At 43.4% G+C, this 21698-nt stretch overlaps 1 protein-coding gene across 5 annotated transcripts in view; it reads left to right on the top strand.

Moving 5' to 3' along the window:
* Positions 1-21698, top strand: part of LOC133477046 (ankyrin-2-like) — a 100868-nt gene that overhangs the window by 65173 nt on the left and 13997 nt on the right. For all 5 annotated transcript variants that reach the window (XM_061771313.1, XM_061771316.1, XM_061771318.1 and 2 more), the window contains one exon: positions 106-184. In XM_061771313.1, coding sequence (XP_061627297.1) covers positions 106-184 — 79 coding nt within the window. The remainder of the gene's footprint in view (positions 1-105; positions 185-21698) is intronic.

Here is a 21698-nt window from a genome sequence, read left to right as displayed (position 1 = left end):
GGATAGGCTCCAGGATACCCGCAACCCTAGTGAGGATAAGCAGTGTAGAAAATGGATGGCTGTAGAAGGCATAATTGTTGACTGTGTCTTCTTTATTTGTTGCAGTGAACTCAACCCTAACTTGTGGACATCAGATGATGTAATTTCACACGAGCGTACACGCTATGTCAACTTAGATGAGCAAGTAAGTATGCTCCCCACCAAAACAGAAGCTGCAATGAAGAGCAAAGCAACTCATGTTTATGATGCCAAGTACGAAGTGAAAGACCAGCAAATTTCCTGCAATATTCAAGTTCATGTTTTGAAACCTTTTCATGGTAGTGGTCAGCGCCAAGTCAAAGAGAAATGCAGTCAAAACGTCTCTGGAACATTTGGTGCAAAAGACGATGAGTGGTCATCGGAAACTTTGAAGTTGCCGTCATCTGGATCTATCAGTGACATTAGTCTGATCTTATCTGAATCAGACCAAGCTGAGACTGACTTCAAAGAGATTTATGAATACAACTATATTCCCCAGATTGTCACTCTAAATTTCGCCAAAGAAAAGTTGAGTGAAACCTCTGGTCGTACCATTTTTGTTTCACCAGAGATTCACCAAGTAACTGAAGAAAACACAGATTTAGATGTAAAATGTGAAGTCTTACAGAAGAGTGTTGATGAACTCACAACCCAATTCTGCAAAGAATTCCATGGCCATCTCGAGAGCCCACAGGTCTCTAATGTGAACAGGGGCTATGATTCATTTACAATCAACAACGAAAACACAAAAACACAAGTTAAAAACTTTAGGTTTCAGGATAACATGTCCTTCATTGATGATGATGATGATGATGATGTCCAGACAGTGGAATCCATTGTGACTACAGCCAAGTACCAACTGATGGATCATAGTAAAAACACTCAAATGGTCTGTGACTCAACTGAGAGCTCCGATATTTGTAGTGCAATCAGTCCAGACAGTGAGACATACAGGGAAAAAACAGTCTCTTCTCACCTTTATCTGCCTATCTATGCACGACAAACATCTGAGCAAGATGAAACATTGTCTTCCATGTCCTTAGGTTATGACACTTATGTTGACGAAGAGGATTTCTCACCAGCAGAATTTTGGACCTTAAATGACCCTTTACCAAGACCGTCATCACCCGAATCTGTCATGTCAATCAGTGATTACAGGGCAATGTCCCCTGACTCTCCTCTCAGTAAAAGGAAGGGTTTTACTGCAGACCTTCCCATAAAGGATGATAGCTGGTTACTCTTTTCAAACTCAACTAAATGTACTTCACCCGAAATTACTGAAACCAACACAGACTCTAATCCATCAAATGAGTGTGACACTAGTTTGGTGCAATTTGGTGCAACAAATAAACTTGCACAGAACTTTGATTCTCAAGTTGCAAAACACAGTCTCCCTTTACCAGACAGTGTACTTATTGAGGGAGAAATTTCAAGTTTGACTTCAAACATTCTGCCTTATGAGCATTTGCATGAAGTAAGTTCTCTCAATAGAAAAGCTTTGCAAGAATTAGGCACATATAATCATGGATATGAGTTGTCAGATATGGATTGCCGTCCATTCTCACCACAATCTCAGACTTCTCAGTACAGTTTCTCATTCCTTGAGCTCTTGCTCTCTGAACCAACCCGTTCCCAGCTTATGAGTCAGTTTTGTGATTATTTTTTACAGTATTCAGGGGGTAATCCAACTTTACCCCAAGTGACACAACACGACACAGAACTGGTCGAGGTTAGTACCTTGGAAACAAAACTGCCCTTGGATTGTAATTATCTGCAATATGACGATTACAAAACATCAAATGCTCATCTTTTGCCAGATGTGTCCCATTCAGTACACAAGTCTGATTCACAGTATTACATGAACGCACATCCATTACAGCGGAATGAATGTGATGAATGTGACAACCACAATGCAGGAAAGTATGGATCAATGAATACAATCGGTGATGTAATGATTGATAAAGAAGAGAGAGACGATGTAAAGGAAAAACAAATGTCATTTGAACCTAGTCTTCAAGTCCTTGAAGCAAAGAAAGAAAGTCAGGAATCATTTCTTGATTATTGGTTTTCTAAGTTGGCACCTCAACCTTCTAGCTTACAACCATCAACATATGACCCAGATCCTTGTATAACACATTTTGGAAAAAACACGGTCGAACAAAAAAAAAAAGGTCTAAATAAAGATTCTGTAGGTTCTATTTGGATGAAAAAATCAACAGAAGCAAATATTTATTCAGAAAACAAATTTCACAAACCATCTCTGGAGACCTCCAGCAGTTTGTCAGAAATAGAATTAAAGAAACCAGTCATCTTTAACTTTGAGGAAAGGCCAAAATATACCATAGAGTTTCCAAAGGATAAAACAATGAAATTACACAACGAAAAACCTTCCAATATTGAGGATTTGGTCCAAAACAACAGGCAAGAAAATCTGATGTCATCCTTTACAAAGGCAGGAGTATCAATAACAAAGTGTTCTTTATGTTCTGAATTGATTGAACAGGAAAAAGACACACATTGCAACTTTTTCTTACAATACACTGAAGATAAACCAAAACCAAGGAAAATATACTCAGACCTGTGTCTCAAACATAGTTTTGAAAACAGCGGACCAAAAACAGTGCGACAAAACCTTGTAACTGTGAACAAACCGCAGAGAAAATGTTTAGTGAAGTCATTTACATATGCTGAAGTTGTGCGTGGCATAACACATGAAAAGCAAGTAGATGTCATGTCTGAAGTAAAGACATTTGAGTCGAGACCGAGTTTGCCGCTGTTAGATTCTGACGACTCCAAGGAAAACTTGGTGTTGGAGGTAAGACCTTCTTCTCCAGAGTCTGTAGCATCTCAATGTGAACTCAGGGTTCTTTCTCCTGACTCACCTGTTCCTTATTTTGACGTGGCCCAAATTGAGAATTATGACCAATGCTTTCACCAAAGGTCGTACACACCACAATCGAGTGTTTCAGATTGGGAAGGTTGTGATTTGTGTCTCACAGACTTTTTTGATGATACCAGACCGATGTCTCCACAGTCTGTTTCATCAGACATGGAACGAGATGTCTCATTTCGCGGCAGGGCGCTGTCTCCAGATTCTGTTTCTTCAGATGTAGACACGTCCCTACTTTGGGACTGGCTGTTAGATTTCAGAGCATCCTCCCCAGAGTCTGTGGCATCAGTTGAGAAGTGTTCATTTGGTCCTGATTGTATGTTTGTTCAAAACAACAAACATTGTAGTTATTACTTACGGTATACTGAGGAAAGGCCAGCTTCTCCTCTGTCAACATTGTCTGACGTGGAGTATTCAGAATTTTGTCTCAAAGAACTCTTTGACGACAGCAGGCCAGGATCGCCAGATTCAGTATCGTCAGAAAATTTAAGTTCAGAAAATAATGTCGTGGCAATTGCAGGCCAATCATGGTCTTTTTCAAGACCTTTTACATATGCAGATGTCGTGCGTGGCTTTAGAAATGAAAGACAATCAGAGACCTTGTCTGAAGACACGGCTTTGGAGTCTAGGCCTGTTTTGGGACTATCTGACTCTTTTGATGACTTGTCTGACTTCTCCACAGATGAGTTGACTATGGAGGTGAGACCTTCTTCTCCACAGTCTATAGCATCTCAATGTGAACTCAGGGCTCTTTCTCCTGACTCACCTGTTCCTCATTTTGACGTGGCCCAAATTGAGAATTATGACAAATGCTTTCACCAAAGGTCGTACACACCACAATCGAGTGTTTCAGATTGGGAAGGTTGTGATTTGTGTCTCACCGACCTTTTTGATGAGACCAGACCGATGTCTCCACAGTCTGTTTCATTAGACATGGAACGAGATGTCTCATTTTGCGGCAGGGCGCTGTCTCCAGATTCTGTTTCTTCAGCTGTAGACACGTCCCTACTTCGGGACTGGCTGTTAGATTTCAGAGCATCCTCCCCAGAGTCTGTGGCATCAGTTGAGAAGTGTTCATTTGGTCCTGATTGTATGTTTGTTCAAAACAACAAACATTGTAGTTATTATTTATGGTATACTGAGGAAAGGCCAGTTTCTCCTCTGTCAACATTGTCTGACGTGGAGTATTCAGAATATTGTCTCAATGATCTCTTTGACAACTGCAGGCCAGGATCGCCAGATTCAGTATCGTCAGAAGATTTAAGTTCAGAAAATAATGTTGTGGCAATTGCAGGCCAACCATGGTCTTTTGCAAGACCTTCTACATATGCAGATGTCGTGCGTGGCTTTAGAAATGAAAAACAATCCGAGACCCTGTCTGAAGACACGGCTTTGGAGTCTAGGCTTGTTTCGGGACTAACTGACTCTTTTAATGACTTGTCTGACTTCTCCACAGATGAGTTGACTATGGAGGTGAGACCTTCTTCTCCACAGTCTGTAGCATCTCAATGTGAACTCAGGGCTCTTTCTCCTGACTCACCTGTTCCTCATTTTGAAGTGACCCAAATTGAGAATTATGACCAATGCTTTCACCAAAGGTCGTACACACCACAATCGAGTGTTTCAGATTGGGAAGGTTGTGATTTGTGTCTCACCGACCTTTTAAATGAGACCAGACCGATGTCTCCACAGTCTGTTTCATTAGACATGGAACGAGATGTCTCATTTTGCGGCAGGGCGCTGTCTCCAGATTCTGTTTCTTCAGCTGTAGACACGTCCCTACTTCGGGACTGGCTGTTAGATTTCAGAGCATCCTCCCCAGAGTCTGTGGCATCAGTTGAGAAGTGCTCATTTGGTCCTGATTGTATGTTTGTTCAAAACAACAAACATTGTAGTTATTACTTACGGTATACTGAGGAAAGGCCAGCTTCTCCTCTGTCAACATTGTCTGACGTGGAGTATTCAGAATTTTGTCTCAAGGATCTCTCTGACGACAGCAGGCCAGGATCGCCAGATTCAGTATCGTCAGAAAATTTAAGTGCAGAAAATAATGTCGTGGCAATTGCAGGCCAACCATGGTCTTTTGCAAGACCTTTTACATATGCAGATGTCGTGCGTGGCTTTAGAAATGAAAAACAATCCGAGACCCTGTCTGAAGACACGGCTTTGGAGTCTAGGCCTGTTTTGGGACTATCTGACTCTTTTGATGACTTGTCTGACTTCTCCACAGATGAGTTGACTATGGAGGTGAGACCTTCTTCTTCACAGTCTGAAGCATCTCAATGTGAACTCAGGGCTCTTTCTCCTGACTCACCTGTTCCTCATTTTGAAGTGACCCAAATTGAGAATTATGACCAATGCTTTCACCAAAGGTCGTACACACCACAATCGAGTGTTTCAGATTGGGAAGGTTGTGATTTGTGTCTCACCGACCTTTTAAATGAGACCAGACCGATGTCTCCACATTCTGTTTCATTAGACATGGAACGAGATGTCTCATTTTGCGGCAGGGCGCTGTCTCCAGATTCTGTTTCTTCAGCTGTAGACACGTCCCTACTTCGGGACTGGCTGTTAGATTTCAGAGCATCCTCCCCAGAGTCTGTGGCATCAGTTGAGAAGTGCTCATTTGGTCCTGATTGTATGTTTGTTCAAAACAACAAACATTGTAGTTATTACTTACGGTATACTGAGGAAAGGCCAGCTTCTCCTCTGTCAACATTGTCTGACGTGGAGTATTCAGAATTTTGTCTCAAGGATCTCTCTGACGACAGCAGGCCAGGATCGCCAGATTCAGTATCGTCAGAAAATTTAAGTGCAGAAAATAATGTCGTGGCAATTGCAGGCCAACCATGGTCTTTTGCAAGACCTTTTACATATGCAGATGTCGTGCGTGGCTTTAGAAATGAAAAACAATCCGAGACCCTGTCTGAAGACACGGCTTTGGAGTCTAGGCCTGTTTTGGGACTATCTGACTCTTTTGATGACTTGTCTGACTTCTCCACAGATGAGTTGACTATGGAGGTGAGACCTTCTTCTTCACAGTCTGAAGCATCTCAATGTGAACTCAGGGCTCTTTCTCCTGACTCACCTGTTCCTCATTTTGAAGTGACCCAAATTGAGAATTATGACCAATGCTTTCACCAAAGGTCGTACACACCACAATCGAGTGTTTCTGATTGGGAAGGTTGTGATTTGTGTCTCACCGACCTTTTTGATGAGACCAGACCGATGTCTCCACAGTCTGTTTCATCAGACATGGAACTAGATGTCTCATTTCGCGGCAGGGCGCTGTCTCCAGATTCTGTTTCTTCAGATGTAGACACGTCCCTACTTCGGGACAGGCTGTTAGATTTCAGAGCATCCTCTCCAGAGTCTGTGGCATCAGTTGAGAAGTGTTCATTTGGTCCTTATTGTATTTTTGTTCAAAACAACAAACATTGTAGTTATTACTTACGTTATACTGAGGAAAGGCCAGCTTCTCCTCTGTCAACATTGTCTGACGTGGAGTATTCAGAATTTTGTCTCAAGGAACTCTTTGACGACAGCAGGCCAGGATCGCCAGATTCAGTATCGTCAGAAAATTTAAGTTCAGAAAATAATGTCGTGGCAATTGCAGGCCAACCATGGTCTTTTTCAAGACCTTTTACATATGCAGATGTCGTGCGTGGCTTTAGAAATGAAAAACAATCCGAGACCCTGTCTGAAGACACGGCTTTGGAGTCTAGGCCTGTTTTGGGACTATCTGACTCTTTTGATGACTTGTCTGACTTCTCCACAGATGAGTTGACTATGGAGGTGAGACCTTCTTCTCCACAGTCTATAGCATCTCAATGTGAACTCAGGGCTCTTTCTCCTGACTCACCTGTTCCTCATTTTGACGTGGCCCAAATTGAGAATTATGACCAATGCTTTCACCAAAGGTCGTACACACCACAATCGAGTGTTTCAGATTGGGAAGGTTGTGATTTGTGTCTCACCGACCTTTTTGATGAGACCAGACCGATGTCTCCACAGTCTGTTTCATCAGACATGGAACTAGATGTCTCATTTCGCGGCAGGGCGCTGTCTCCAGATTCTGTTTCTTCAGATGTAGACACGTCCCTACTTCGGGACTGGCTGTTAGATTTCAGAGCATCCTCTCCAGAGTCTGTGGCATCAGTTGAGAAGTGCTCATTTGGTCCTGATTGTATGTTTGTTCAAAACAACAAACATTGTAGTTATTACTTACGGTATACTGAGGAAAGGCCAGCTTCTCCTCTGTCAACATTGTCTGACGTGGAGTATTCAGAATTTTGTCTCAAGGATCTCTCTGACGACAGCAGGCCAGGATCACCAGATTCAGTATCGTCAGAAAATTTAAGTGCAGAAAATAATGTTGTGGCAATTGCAGGCCAACCATGGTCTTTTGCAAGACCTTTTACATATGCAGATGTCGTGCGTGGCTTTAGAAATGAAAAACAATCCGAGACCCTGTCTGAAGACACGGCTTTGGAGTCTAGGCCTGTTTTGGGACTATCTGACTCTTTTGATGACTTGTCTGACTTCTCCACAGATGAGTTGACTATGGAGGTGAGACCTTCTTCTTCACAGTCTGTAGCATCTCAATGTGAACTCAGGGCTCTTTCTCCTGACTCACCTGTTCCTCATTTTGACGTGGCCCAAATTGAGAATTATGACCAATGCTTTCACCAAAGGTCGTACACACCACAATCGAGTGTTTCAGATTGGGAAGGTTGTGATTTGTGTCTCACCGAAATTTTTGATGAGACCAGACCGAAGTCTCCACAGTCTGTTTCATCAGACATTGAACTAGACTTCTCATTTCGCGGCAGGGCGCTGTCTCCAGATTCTGTTTCTTCAGATGTAGACACGTCCCTACTTCGGGACTGGCTGTTAGACTTGAGAGCATCCTCCCCAGAGTCTGTGGCATCAGTTGAGAAGTGTTCATTTGGTCCTGATTGTATGTTTGTTCAAAACAGCAAACATTGTAGTTATTATTTATGGTATACTGAGGAAAGGCCAGTTTCTCCTCTGTCAACAATGTCTGACGTGGAGTATTCAGAATATTGTCTCAAAGATCTCTTTGACGACAGCAGGCTAGGATCGCCAGATTCAGTATCGTCAGAAAATTTAAATGCAGAAAATAATGTTGTGGCAATTGCAGGCCAACCATGGTCTTTTGCAAGAACTTTTACATATGCAGATGTCGTGCGTGGCTTTAGAAATGAAAAACAATCCGAGACCCTGTCTGAAGACACGGCTTTGGAGTCTAGGCCTGTTTTGAGACTATCTGACTCTTTTGATGACTTGTCTGACTTCTCCACAGATGAGTTGACTATGGAGGTGAGACCTTCTTCTTCACAGTCTGTCGCATCTCAATGTGAACTCAGGGCTCTTTCTCCTGACTCACCTGTTCCTCATTTTAACGTGGCCCAAATTAAGAATTATGACCAATGCTTTCACCAAAGGTCGTACACACCACAATCGAGTGTTTCAGATTGGGAAGGTTGTGATTTGTGTCTCACCGACCTTTTTGATGAGACCAGACCGATGTCTCCACAGTCTGTTTCATCAGACATGGAACTAGATGTCTCATTTCGCGGCAGGGCGCTGTCTCCAGATTCTGTCTCTTCAGATGTAGACACGTCCCTACTTCGGGACTGGCTGTTAGATTTCAGAGCATCCTCTCCAGAGTCTGTGGCATCAGTTAAGAAGTGTTCATTTGGTCTTGATTGTATGTTTGTTCAAAACAACAAACATTGTAGTTATTACTTACAGTATACTGAGGAAAGGACAGCTTCTCCTCTGTCAACATTGTCTGATGTGGAGTATTCAGAATTTTGTATCAAGGATCTCTTTGACGATCGCAGGCCAGGATCGCCAGATTCAGTATCGTCAGAAAATGTAAGTGCAGAAAATAATGTCGTGGCAATTGCAGGCCAACCATGGTCTTTTGCAAGACCTTTTACATATGCAGATGTCGTGCGTGGCTTTAGAAATGACAAACAATCCGAGACCCTGTCTGAAGACACGGCTTTGGAGTCTAGGCCTGTTTTGGGACTATCCGACTCTTTTGATGACTTGTCTGACTTCTCCACAGATGAGTTGACTATGGAGGTGAGACCTTCTTCTTCACAGTCTGTAGCATCTCAATGTGAACTCAGGGCTCTTTCTCCTGACTCACCTGTTCCTCATTTTAACGTGGCCCAAATTAAGAATTATGACCAATGCTTTCACCAAAGGTCGTACACACCACAATCGAGTGTTTCAGATTGGGAAGGTTGTGATTTGTGTCTCACCGACCTTTTTGATGAGACCAGACCGATGTCTCCACAGTCTGTTTCATCAGACATGGAACTAGATGTCTCATTTCGCGGCAGGGCGCTGTCTCCAGATTCTGTCTCTTCAGATGTAGACACGTCCCTACTTCGGGACTGGCTGTTAGATTTCAGAGCATCCTCTCCAGAGTCTGTGGCATCAGTTAAGAAGTGTTCATTTGGTCTTGATTGTATGTTTGTTCAAAACAACAAACATTGTAGTTATTACTTACAGTATACTGAGGAAAGGACAGCTTCTCCTCTGTCAACATTGTCTGATGTGGAGTATTCAGAATTTTGTATCAAGGATCTCTTTGACGATCGCAGGCCAGGATCGCCAGATTCAGTATCGTCAGAAAATGTAAGTGCAGAAAATAATGTCGTGGCAATTGCAGGCCAACCATGGTCTTTTGCAAGACCTTTTACATATGCAGATGTCGTGCGTGGCTTTAGAAATGACAAACAATCCGAGACCCTGTCTGAAGACACGGCTTTGGAGTCTAGGCCTGTTTTGGGACTATCCGACTCTTTTGATGACTTGTCTGACTTCTCCACAGATGAGTTGACTATGGAGGTGAGACCTTCTTCTTCACAGTCTGTAGCATCTCAATGTGAACTCAGGGCTCTTTCTCCTGACTCACCTGTTCCTCATTTTGACGTGGCCCAAATTGAGAATTATGACCAATGCTTTCACCAAAGGTCGTACACACCACAATCGAGTGTTTCAGATTGGGAAGGTTGTGATTTGTGTCTCACCGACCTGTTTGATGAGACCAGACCGATTTCTCCACAGTCTGTTTCATCAGACATGGAACTAGATGTCTCATTTCGCAGCAGGGCGCTTTCTCCAGATTCTGTTTCTTCAGATGTAGACACGTCCCTACTTCGGGACTGGCTGTTAGACTTCAGAGCATCCTCTCCAGAGTCTGTGGCATCAGTTGAGAAGTGTTCATTTGGTCCTGATTGTATGTTTTTTCAAAACAACAAACATTGTAGTTATTACTTACAGTATACTGAGGAAAGGACAGCTTCTCCTCTGTCAACATTGTCTGATGTGGAGTATTCAGAATTTTGTATCAAGGATCTCTTTGACGATCGCAGGCCAGGATCGCCAGATTCAGTATCGTCAGAAAATGTAAGTCCAGAAAATAATGTCGTGGCAATTGCAGGCCAACCATGGTCTTTTGCAAGACCTTTTACATATGCAGATGTCGTGCGTGGCTTTAGAAATGACAAACAATCCGAGACCCTGTCTGAAGACACGGCTTTGGAGTCTAGGCCTGTTTTGGGACTATCCGACTCTTTTGATGACTTGTCTGACTTCTCCACAGATGAGTTGACTATGGAGGTGAGACCTTCTTCTTCACAGTCTGTAGCATCTCAATGTGAACTCAGGGCTCTTTCTCCTGACTCACCTGTTCCTCATTTTGACGTGGCCCAAATTGAGAATTATGACCAATGCTTTCACCAAAGGTCGTACACACCACAATCGAGTGTTTCAGATTGGGAAGGTTGTGATTTGTGTCTCACCGACCTGTTTGATGAGACCAGACCGATGTCTCCACAGTCTGTTTCATCAGACATGGAACTAGATGTCTCATTTCACAGCAGGGCGCTTTCTCCAGATTCTGTTTCTTCAGATGTAGACACGTCCCTACTTCGGGACTGGCTGTTAGACTTCAGAGCATCCTCTCCAGAGTCTGTGGCATCAGTTGAGAAGTGTTCATTTGGTCCTGATTGTATGTTTTTTCAAAACAACAAACTTTGTAGTTATTACTTACAGTATACTGAGGAAAGGACAGCTTCTCCTCTGTCAACATTGTCTGATGTGGAGTATTCAGAATTTTGTATCAAGGATCTCTTTGACGGTCGCAGGCCAGGATCGCCAGATTCAGTATCGTCAGAAAATGTAAGTCCAGAAAATAATGTCGTGGCAATTGCAGGCCAACCATGGTCTTTTGCAAGACCTTTTACATATGCAGATGTCGTGCGTGGCTTTAGAAATGACAAACAATCCGAGACCCTGTCTGAAGACACGGCTTTGGAGTCTAGGCCTGTTTTGGGACTATCCGACTCTTTTGATGACTTGTCTGACTTCTCCACAGATGAGTTGACTATGGAGGTGAGACCTTCTTCTTCACAGTCTGTAGCATCTCAATGTGAACTCAGGGCTCTTTCTCCTGACTCACCTGTTCCTCATTTTGACGTGGCCCAAATTGAGAATTATGACCAATGCTTTCACCAAAGGTCGTACACACCACAATCGAGTGTTTCAGATTGGGAAGGTTGTGATTTGTGTCTCACCGACCTTTTTGATGAGACCAGACCGATGTCTCCACAGTCTGTTTCATCAGACATGGAACTAGATGTCTCATTTCGCGGCAGGGCGCTGTCTCCAGATTCTGTCTCTTCAGATGTACACACGTCCCTACTTCGGGACTGGCTGTTAGACTTCAGAGCATCCTCTCCAGAGTCTGTGGCATCAGTTGAGAAGTGTTCATTTGGTTCTGATTGTATGTTTTTTCAAAACAACAAACATTGTAGTTATTACTTACAGTATACTGAGGAAAGGACAGCTTCTCCTCTGTCAACATTGTCTGATGTGGAGTATTCAGAATTTTGTATCAAGGATCTCTTTGATGATCGCAGGCCAGGATCGCCAGATTCAGTATCGTCAGAAAATGTAAGTGCAGAAAATAATTTCGTGGCAATTGCAGGCCAACCATGGTCTTTTGCAAGACCTTTTACATATGCAGATGTCGTGCGTGGCTTTAGAAATGACAAACAATCCGAGACCCTGTCTGAAGACACGGCTTTGGAGTCTAGGCCTGTTTTGGGACTATCCGACTCTTTTGATGACTTGTCTGACTTCTCCACAGATGAGTTGACTATGGAGGTGAGACCTTCTTCTTCACAGTCTGTAGCATCTCAATGTGAACTCAGGGCTCTTTCTCCTGACTCACCTGTTCCTCATTTTGACGTGGCCCAAATTGAGAATTATGACCAATGCTTTCACCACAGGTCGTACACACCACAATCGAGTGTTTCAGATTGGGAAGGTTGTGATTTGTGTCTCACCGACCTTTTTGATGAGACCAGACCGATTTCTCCACAGTCTGTTTCATCAGACATGGAACTAGATGTCTCATTTCGTGGCAGGGCGCTTTCTCCAGATTCTGTTTCTTCAGATGTAGACACGTCCCTACTTCGGGACTGGCTGTTAGACTTCAGAGCATCCTCTCCAGAGTCTCTGGCATCAGTTGAGAAGTGTTCATTTGTCCCTGATTGTATGTTTTTTCAAAACAACAAACATTGTAGTTATTACTTACAGTATACTGAGGAAAGGACAGCTTCTCCTCTGTCAACATTGTCTGATGTGGAGTATTCAGAATTTTGTATCAAGGATCTCTTTGACGATCGCAGGCCAGGATCGCCAGATTCAGTATCGTCAGAAAATGTAAGTCCAGAAAATAATGTCGTGGCAATTGCAGGCCAACCATGGTCTTTTGCAAGACCTTTTACATATGCAGATGTCGTGCGTGGCTTTAGAAATGACAAACAATCCGAGACCCTGTCTGAAGACACGGCTTTGGAGTCTAGGCCTGTTTTGGGACTATCCGACTCTTTTGATGACTTGTCTGACTTCTCCACAGATGAGTTGACTATGGAGCTGAGACCTTCTTCTCCACAGTCTGTAGCATCTCAATGTGAACTCAGGGCTCTTTCTCCTGACTCACCTGTTCCTCATTTTGATGTGGCCCAAATTGAGAATTATGACCAATGCTTTCACCACAGGTCGTACACGCCACAATCGAGTGTTTCAGATTGGGAAGGTTGTGATTTGTGTCTCACCGACCTTTTTGATGAGACCAGACCGATTTCTCCACAGTCTGTTTCATCAGACATGGAACTAGATGTCTCATTTCGCGGCAGGGCGCTTTCTCCAGATTCTGTTTCTTCAGATGTAGACACGTCCCTACTTCGGGACTGGCTGTTAGACTTCAGAGCATCCTCTCCAGAGTCTGTGGCATCAGTTGAGAAGTGTTCATTTGTTCCTGATTGTATGTTTTTTCAAAACAACAAACATTGTAGTTATTACTTACAGTATACTGAGGAAAGGACAGCTTCTCCTCTGTCAACATTGTCTGATGTGGAGTATTCAGAATTTTGTATCAAGGATCTCTTTGACGATCGCAGGCCAGGATCGCCAGATTCAGTATCGTCAGAAAATGTAAGTCCAGAAAATAATGTCGTGGCAATTGCAGGCCAACCATGGTCTTTTGCAAGACCTTTTACATATGCAGATGTCGTGCGTGGCTTTAGAAATGACAAACAATCCGAGACCCTGTCTGAAGACACGGCTTTGGAGTCTAGGCCTGTTTTGGGACTATCCGACTCTTTTGATGACTTGTCTGACTTCTCCACAGATGAGTTGACTATGGAGCTGAGACCTTCTTCTCCACAGTCTGTAGCATCTCAATGTGAACTCAGGGCTCTTTCTCCTGACTCACCTGTTCCTCATTTTGATGTGGCCCAAATTGAGAATTATGACCAATGTTTTCACCAAAGGTCGTACACACCACAATCGAGTGTTTCAGATTGGGAAGGTTGTGATTTGTGTCTCACCGACCTTTTTGATGAGACCAGACCGAAGTCTCCACAGTCTGTTTCATCAGACATTGAACTAGATGTCTCATTTCGCGGCAGGGCGCTGTCTCCAGATTCTGTTTCTTCAGATGTAGACATGTCCCTACTTCGGGACTGGTTGTTAGACGTCAGAGCATCCTCTCCAGAGTCTGTGGCATCAGTTGAGAAGTGTCTATTTGGTCCTGATTGTATGTTTGTTCAAAACAACAAGCATTGTAGTTATTACTTACGGTATACTGAGGAAAGGCCAGTTTCTCCTCTGTCAACATTGTCTGACGTGGAGTATTCAGAATTTTGTATCAAGGATCACTTTGACGATCGCAGGCCAGAATCGCCAGATTCAGTATCTTCAGAAAATGTAAGTGCAGAAAATAATGTCGTGGCAATTGCAGGCCAACCATGGTCTTTTGCAAGACCTTTTACATATGCAGATGTCGTGCGTGGCTTTAGAAAAGAAAAACAATCCGAGACCCTGTCTGAAGACACGGCTTTGGAGTCTAGGCCTGTTTTGGGACTATCCGACTCTTTTGATGACTTGTCTGACTTCTCCACAGATGAGTTGACAATGGAGGTGAGACCTTCTTCTCCACAGTCTGTAGCATCTCAATGTGAACTCAGGGCTCTTTCTCCTGACTCACCTGTTCCTCATTTTGATGTGGCCCAAATTGAGAATTATGACCAATGTTTTCACCAAAGGTCGTACACACCACAATCGAGTGTTTCAGATTGGGAAGGTTGTGATTTGTGTCTCACCGACCTTTTTGATGAGACCAGACCGAAGTCTCCACAGTCTGTTTCATCAGACATTGAACTAGATGTCTCATTTCGCGGCAGGGCGCTGTCTCCAGATTCTGTCTCTTCAGATGTAGACACGTCCCTACTTCGGGACTGGCTGTTAGACTTCAGAGCATCCTCTCCAGAGTCTGTGGCATCAGTTGAGAAGTGTTCATTTGGTTCTGATTGTATGTTTTTTCAAAACAACAAACATTGTAGTTATTACTTACAGTATACTGAGGAAAGGACAGCTTCTCCTCTGTCAACATTGTCTGATGTGGAGTATTCAGAATTTTGTATCAAGGATCTCTTTGACGATCGCAGGCCAGGATCGCCAGATTCAGTATCGTCAGAAAATGTAAGTGCAGAAAATAATTTCGTGGCAATTGCAGGCCAACCATGGTCTTTTGCAAGACCTTTTACATATGCAGATGTCGTGCGTGGCTTTAGAAATGACAAACAATCCGAGACCCTGTCTGAAGACACGGCTTTGGAGTCTAGGCCTGTTTTGGGACTATCCGACTCTTTTGATGACTTGTCTGACTTCTCCACAGATGAGTTGACTATGGAGGTGAGACCTTCTTCTTCACAGTCTGTAGCATCTCAATGTGAACTCAGGGCTCTTTCTCCTGACTCACCTGTTCCTCATTTTGACGTGGCCCAAATTGAGAATTATGACCAATGCTTTCACCACAGGTCGTACACACCACAATCGAGTGTTTCAGATTGGGAAGGTTGTGATTTGTGTCTCACCGACCTTTTTGATGAGACCAGACCGATTTCTCCACAGTCTGTTTCATCAGACATGGAACTAGATGTCTCATTTCGCGGCAGGGCGCTTTCTCCAGATTCTGTTTCTTCAGATGTAGACACGTCCCTACTTCGGGACTGGCTGTTAGACTTCAGAGCATCCTCTCCAGAGTCTGTGGCATCAGTTGAGAAGTGTTCATTTGTTCCTGATTGTATGTTTTTTCAAAACAACAAACATTGTAGTTATTACTTACAGTATACTGAGGAAAGGACAGCTTCTCCTCTGTCAACATTGTCTGATGTGGAGTATTCAGAATTTTGTATCAAGGATCTCTTTGACGATCGCAGGCCAGGATCGCCAGATTCAGTATCGTCAGAAAATGTAAGTCCAGAAAATAATGTCGTGGCAATTGCAGGCCAGCCATGGTCTTTTGCAAGACCTTTTACATATGCAGATGTCGTGCGTGGCTTTAGAAATGACAAACAATCCGAGACCCTGTCTGAAGACACGGCTTTGGAGTCTAGGCCTGTTTTGGGACTATCCGACTCTTTTGATGACTTGTCTGACTTCTCCACAGATGAGTTGACTATGGAGCTGAGACCTTCTTCTCCAGAGTCTGTAGCATCTCAATGTGAACTCAGGGCTCTTTCTCCTGACTCACCTGTTCCTCATTTTGATGTGGCCCAAATTGAGAATTATGACCAATGTTTTCACCAAAGGTCGTACACACCACAATCGAGTGTTTCAGATTGGGAAGGTTGTGATTTGTGTCTCACCGACCTTTTTGATGAGACCAGACCGAAGTCTCCACAGTCTGTTTCATCAGACATTGAACTAGATGTCTCATTTCGCGGCAGGGCGCTGTCTCCAAATTCTGTTTCTTCAGATGTAGACATGTCCCTACTTCGGGACTGGCTGTTAGACGTCAGAGCATCCTCTCCAGAGTCTGTGGCATCAGTTGAGAAGTGTTTATTTGGTCCTGATTGTATGTTTGTTCAAAACAACAAGCATTGTAGTTATTACTTACGGTATACTGAGGAAAGGCCAGTTTCTCCTCTGTCAACATTGTCTGACGTGGAGTATTCAGAATTTTGTATCAAGGATCACTTTGACGATCGCAGGCCAGAATCGCCAGATTCAGTATCTTCAGAAAATGTAAGTGCAGAAAATAATGTCGTGGCAATTGCAGGCCAACCATGGTCTTTTGCAAGACCTTTTACATATGCAGATGTCGTGCGTGGCTTTAGAAATGAAAAACAATCCGAGACCCTGTCTGAAGACACGGCTTTGGAGTCTAGGCCTGTTTTGGGACTATCCGACTCTTTTGATGACTTGTCTGACTTCTCCACAGATGAGTTGACAATGGAGGTGAGACCTTCTTCTCCACAGTCTGTAGCATCTCAATGTGAACTCAGGGCTCTTTCTCCTGACTCACCTGTTCCTCATTTTGATGTGGCCCAAATTGAGAATTATGACCAATGTTTTCACCAAAGGTCGTACACACCACAATCGAGTGTTTCAGATTGGGAAGGTTGTGATTTGTGTCTCACCGACCTTTTTGATGAGACCAGACCGAAGTCTCCACAGTCTGTTTCATCAGACATTGAACTAGATGTCTCATTTCGCGGCAGGGCGCTGTCTCCAGATTCTGTTTCTTCAGATGTAGACATGTCCCTACTTCGGGACTGGCTGTTAGACTTCAGAGCATCCTCTCCAGAGTCTGTGGCATCAGTTGAGAAGTGTTCATTTGGTCCTAATTGTATGTTTGTTCAAAACAACAAGCATTGTAGTTATTACTTACGGTATACTGAGGAAAGGCTAGCTTCTCCTCTGTCAACATTGTCTGATGTGGAGTATTCAGAATTTTGTCTCAAGGATCTCTTTGACAACAGCAAGCCAGGATCGCCAGATTCAGTATCGTCAGAAAATTTAAGTGCAGAAAATAATGTTGTGGCAATTGCAGGCCAACCATGGTCTTTTGCAAGACCTTTTACATATGCAGATGTCGTGTGTGGCTTTAAAAATGAAAAACAATCAGAGACCTTGTCTGAAGACACGGCTTTGGAGTCTAGGCCTTTTTTGGGACTATCTGACTCTTTTGATGACTTGTCTGACTTCTCCACAGATGAGTTGACTATGGAGCTGAGACCTTCTTCTCCACAGTCTGTAGCATCTCAATGTGACCTCAGGGCTCTTTCTCCTGACTCACCTGTTCCTCATTTTGATGTGGCCCAAATTGAGAATTATGACCAATGTTTTCACCAAAGGTCGTACACACCACAATCGAGTGTTACAGATTGGGAAGGTTGTGATTTGTGTCTCACCGACCTTTTTGATGAGACCAGACCGAAGTCTCCACAGTCTGTTTCATCAGACATTGAACTAGATGTCTCATTTTGCGGCAGGGCGCTGTCTCCAGATTCTGTTTCTTCAGATGTAGACATGTCCCTACTTCGGGACTGGCTGTTAGACTTCAGAGCATCATCTCCAGAGTCTGTGGCATCAGTTGAGAAGTGTTCATTTGGTCCTGATTGTATGTTTTTTCAAAACAACAAAAATTGTAGTTATTACTTACAGTATACTGAGGAAAGGACAGCTTCTCCTCTGTCAACATTGTCTGATGTGGAGTATTCAGAATTTTGTATCAAGGATCTCTTTGACGATCGCAGGCCAGGATCGCCAGATTCAGTATCGTCAGAAAATGTAAGTGCAGAAAATTATGTCGTGGCAATTGCAGGCCAACCATGGTCTTTTGCAAGACCTTTTGCATATGCAGATGTCGTGCGTGGCTTTAGAAATGACAAACAATCCGAGACCCTGTCTGAAGACACGGCTTTGGAGTCTAGGCCTGTTTTGGGACTATCCGACTCTTTTGATGACTTGTCTGACTTCTCCACAGATGAGTTGACTATGGAGGTGAGACCTTCTTCTCCACAGTCTGTAGCATCTCAATGTGAACTCAGGGCTCTTTCTCCTGACTCACCTGTTCCTCATTTTGATGTGGCCCAAATTGAGAATTATGACCAATGTTTTCACCAAAGGTCGTACACACCACAATCGAGTGTTTCAGATTGGGAAGGTTGTGATTTGTTTCTCACCGACCTTTTTGATGAGACCAGACCGATGTCTCCACAGTCTGTTTCATCAGACATTGAACTCGATGTCTCATTTTGCGTCAGGGCGCTGTCTCCAGATTCTGTCTCTTCAGATGTAGACACGTCCCTACTTCGGGACTGGCTGTTAGATTTCAGAGCATCCTCTCCAGAGTCTGTGGCATCAGTTAAGAAGTGTTCATTTGGTCTTGATTGTATGTTTGTTCAAAACAACAAACATTGTAGTTATTACTTACAGCATACTGAGGAAAGGCCAGTTTCTCCTCTGTCAACATTGTCTGACGTGGAGTATTCAGAATTTTGTATCAAGGATCTCTTTGACGATCGCAGGCCAGAATCGCCAGATTCAGTATCGTCAGAAAATGTAAGTGCAGAAAATAATGTCGTGGCAATTGCAGGCCAACCATGGTCTTTTGCAAGACCTTTTACATATGCAGATGTCGTGCGTGGCTTTAGAAATGAAAAACAATCCGAGACCCTGTCTGAAGACACGGGTTTGGAGTCTAGGCCTGTTTTGGGACTATCCGACTCTTTTGATGACTTGTCTGACTTCTCCACAGATGAGTTGACAATGGAGGTGAGACCTTCTTCTTCACAGTCTGTAGCATCTCAATGTGAACTCAGGGCTCTTTCTCCTGACTCACCTGTTCCTCATTTTGACGTGGCCCAAATTGAGAATTATGACCAATGCTTTCACCAAAGGTCGTACACACCACAATCGAGTGTTTCAGATTGGGAAGGTTGTGATTTGTGTCTCACCAACCTTTTTGATGAGACCAGACCGATGTCTCCACAGTCTGTTTCATCAGACATGGAACTAGATGTCTCATTTCGCGGCAGGGCGCTTTCTCCAGATTCTGTTTCTTCAGATGTAGACACGTCCCTACTTTGGGACTGGCTGTTAGACTTCAGAGCATCCTCTCCAGAGTCTGTGGCATCAGTTGAGAAGTGTTCATTTGGTCCTGATTGTATGTTTTTTCAAAACAACAAACGTTGTAGTTATTACTTACAGTATACTGAGGAAAGGACAGCTTCTCCTCTGTCAACATTGTCTGATGTGGAGTATTCAGAATTTTGTATCAAGGCTCTCTCTGACGATAACAGGCCAGGATCGCCAGATTCAGTATCGTCAGAAAATTTAAGTGCAGAAAATAATGTCGTGGCAATTGCAGGCCAACCATGGTCTTTTGCAAGACCTTTTACATATGCAGATGTCGTGCGCGGCTTTAAAAATGAAAAGCAATCAGAGACCTTGTCTGAAGACTCGGCTTTGGAGTCTAGGCCTGTTTTGGGACTATCTGACTCTTTTGATGACTTGTCTGACTTCTCCAAAGATGAGTTGACTATGGAGGTGAGACCTTCTTCTCCACAGTCTGTAGCATCTCAATGTGAACTCAGGGCTCTTTCTCCTGACTCACCTGTTCCTCATTTTGATGTGGCCCAAATTGAGAATTATGACCAATGTTTTCACCAAAGGTCGTACACACCACAATCGAGTGTTTCAGATTGGGAAGGTTGTGATTTGTGTCTCACCGACCTTTTTGATGAGACCAGACCGATGTCTCCACAGTCTGTTTCATCAGACATTGAACTCGATGTCTCATTTTGCGGCAGGTCGCTGTCTCCAGATTCTGTTTCTTCAGATGTAGACACGTCCCTACTTTGGGACCGGCTGTTAGATTTCAGAGCATCCTCTCCAGAGTCTGTGGCATCAGTTAAGAAGTGTTCATTTGGTCCTGATTGTATGTTTGTTCAAAACAACAAACATTGTAGTTATTACTTACAGCATACTGAGGAAAGGCCAGTTTCTCCTTTGTCAAAATTGTCTGACGTGGAGTATTCAGAATTTTGTATCAAGGATCTCTTTGACGATCGCAGGCCAGGATCGCCAGATTCAGTATCGTCAGAAAATGTAAGTGCAGAAAATAATGTCGTGGCAATTGCAGGCCAACCATGGTCTTTTGCAAGACCTTTTACATATGCAGATGTCGTGCGTGGCTTTAGAAATGAAAAACAATCCGAGACCCTTTCTGATGACACGGCTTTGGAGTCTAGGCCTTTTTTGGGACTATCTGACTCTTTTGATGACTTGTCTGACTTCTCCACAGATGAGTTGACTATGGAGGTGAGACCTTCTTCTTCACAGTCTGTAGCATCTCAATGTGAACTCAGGGCTCTTTCTCCTGACTCACCTGTTCCTCATTTTGACGTGGCCCAAATTGAGAATTATGACCAATGCTTTCACCAAAGGTCGTACACACCAGAATCGAGTGTTTCAGATTGGGAAGGTTGTGATTTGTGTCTCACCGACCTTTTTCATGAGACCAGACCGAAGTCTCCACAGTCTGTTTCATCAGACATAGAACTCGATATCTTAGTTAGCAGCAGGGCGTTGTCTCCAGATTCTGTTTCTTCAGATTTAAACAGGTCCCTACTTTGGGACTGGCTGTTAGACTTCAGAGCATCCTCCCCAGAGTCTGTGGCATCAGTTGACAAGTGTTCATTTGGTCCTGATTGTATGTTTGTTCAAAACAACAAACATTGTAGTTATTACTTACGGTATTTTGAGGAAAGGCCAGTTTCGCCTCTGACAACTTTGTGTGACGTGGAGTATTCAGAATTTTGTCTCAAGGATCTCTTTGACGACAACAGGCCAGAATCACCGGATTCATTATCGTCAGAAAATTTTATTCCAGAAAATAAAGTCGTGGAATTTGCAGGCCAACTTCAGTTTAGTGCGAGACATGTTACACTTGCAGATGTGTCGTCCTTGTCCCCAGTGTTGAGAGACCTCCATCCTTATCAAAAATTGATATCACCTTTGTTTGAGCCCCTCTATAAGGGACAATATTCTTCTTTCAAAATGTTTTTTAACTTCGATGTCGAACAACAGCCTTTCCACAATCCTCAACCAGTCCCCTCCTATTTAGAAGTCAAACAGCCACGCAAGTTATCTCTGTCTTGTATTAATCCTTCAAACAATCATCTCCCAGAGAATCCTTCAACCTGCCTCACTGACAAATTTACTGCACCAAAATGTCCTCCGGACTCTGCTGTCTTATCATATTTTACACCAAAATATTCTTTCCAACTTGCTGAGGAATGTAAATTCAATGAATCATTTTCACAATCAGATAATGTTGTACACATATCTGAGGCATTTCATTCTCATCAGTTATCAGAAAATT

This window comes from Phyllopteryx taeniolatus, chromosome 4 (genome assembly GCF_024500385.1).
Source record: "Phyllopteryx taeniolatus isolate TA_2022b chromosome 4, UOR_Ptae_1.2, whole genome shotgun sequence".
NCBI classification, from domain to species: Eukaryota; Metazoa; Chordata; class Actinopteri; order Syngnathiformes; family Syngnathidae; genus Phyllopteryx; species Phyllopteryx taeniolatus.
Note: the sequence above shows the minus strand (reverse complement) of the source record. Positions and strands in the feature narration are given on the sequence as shown.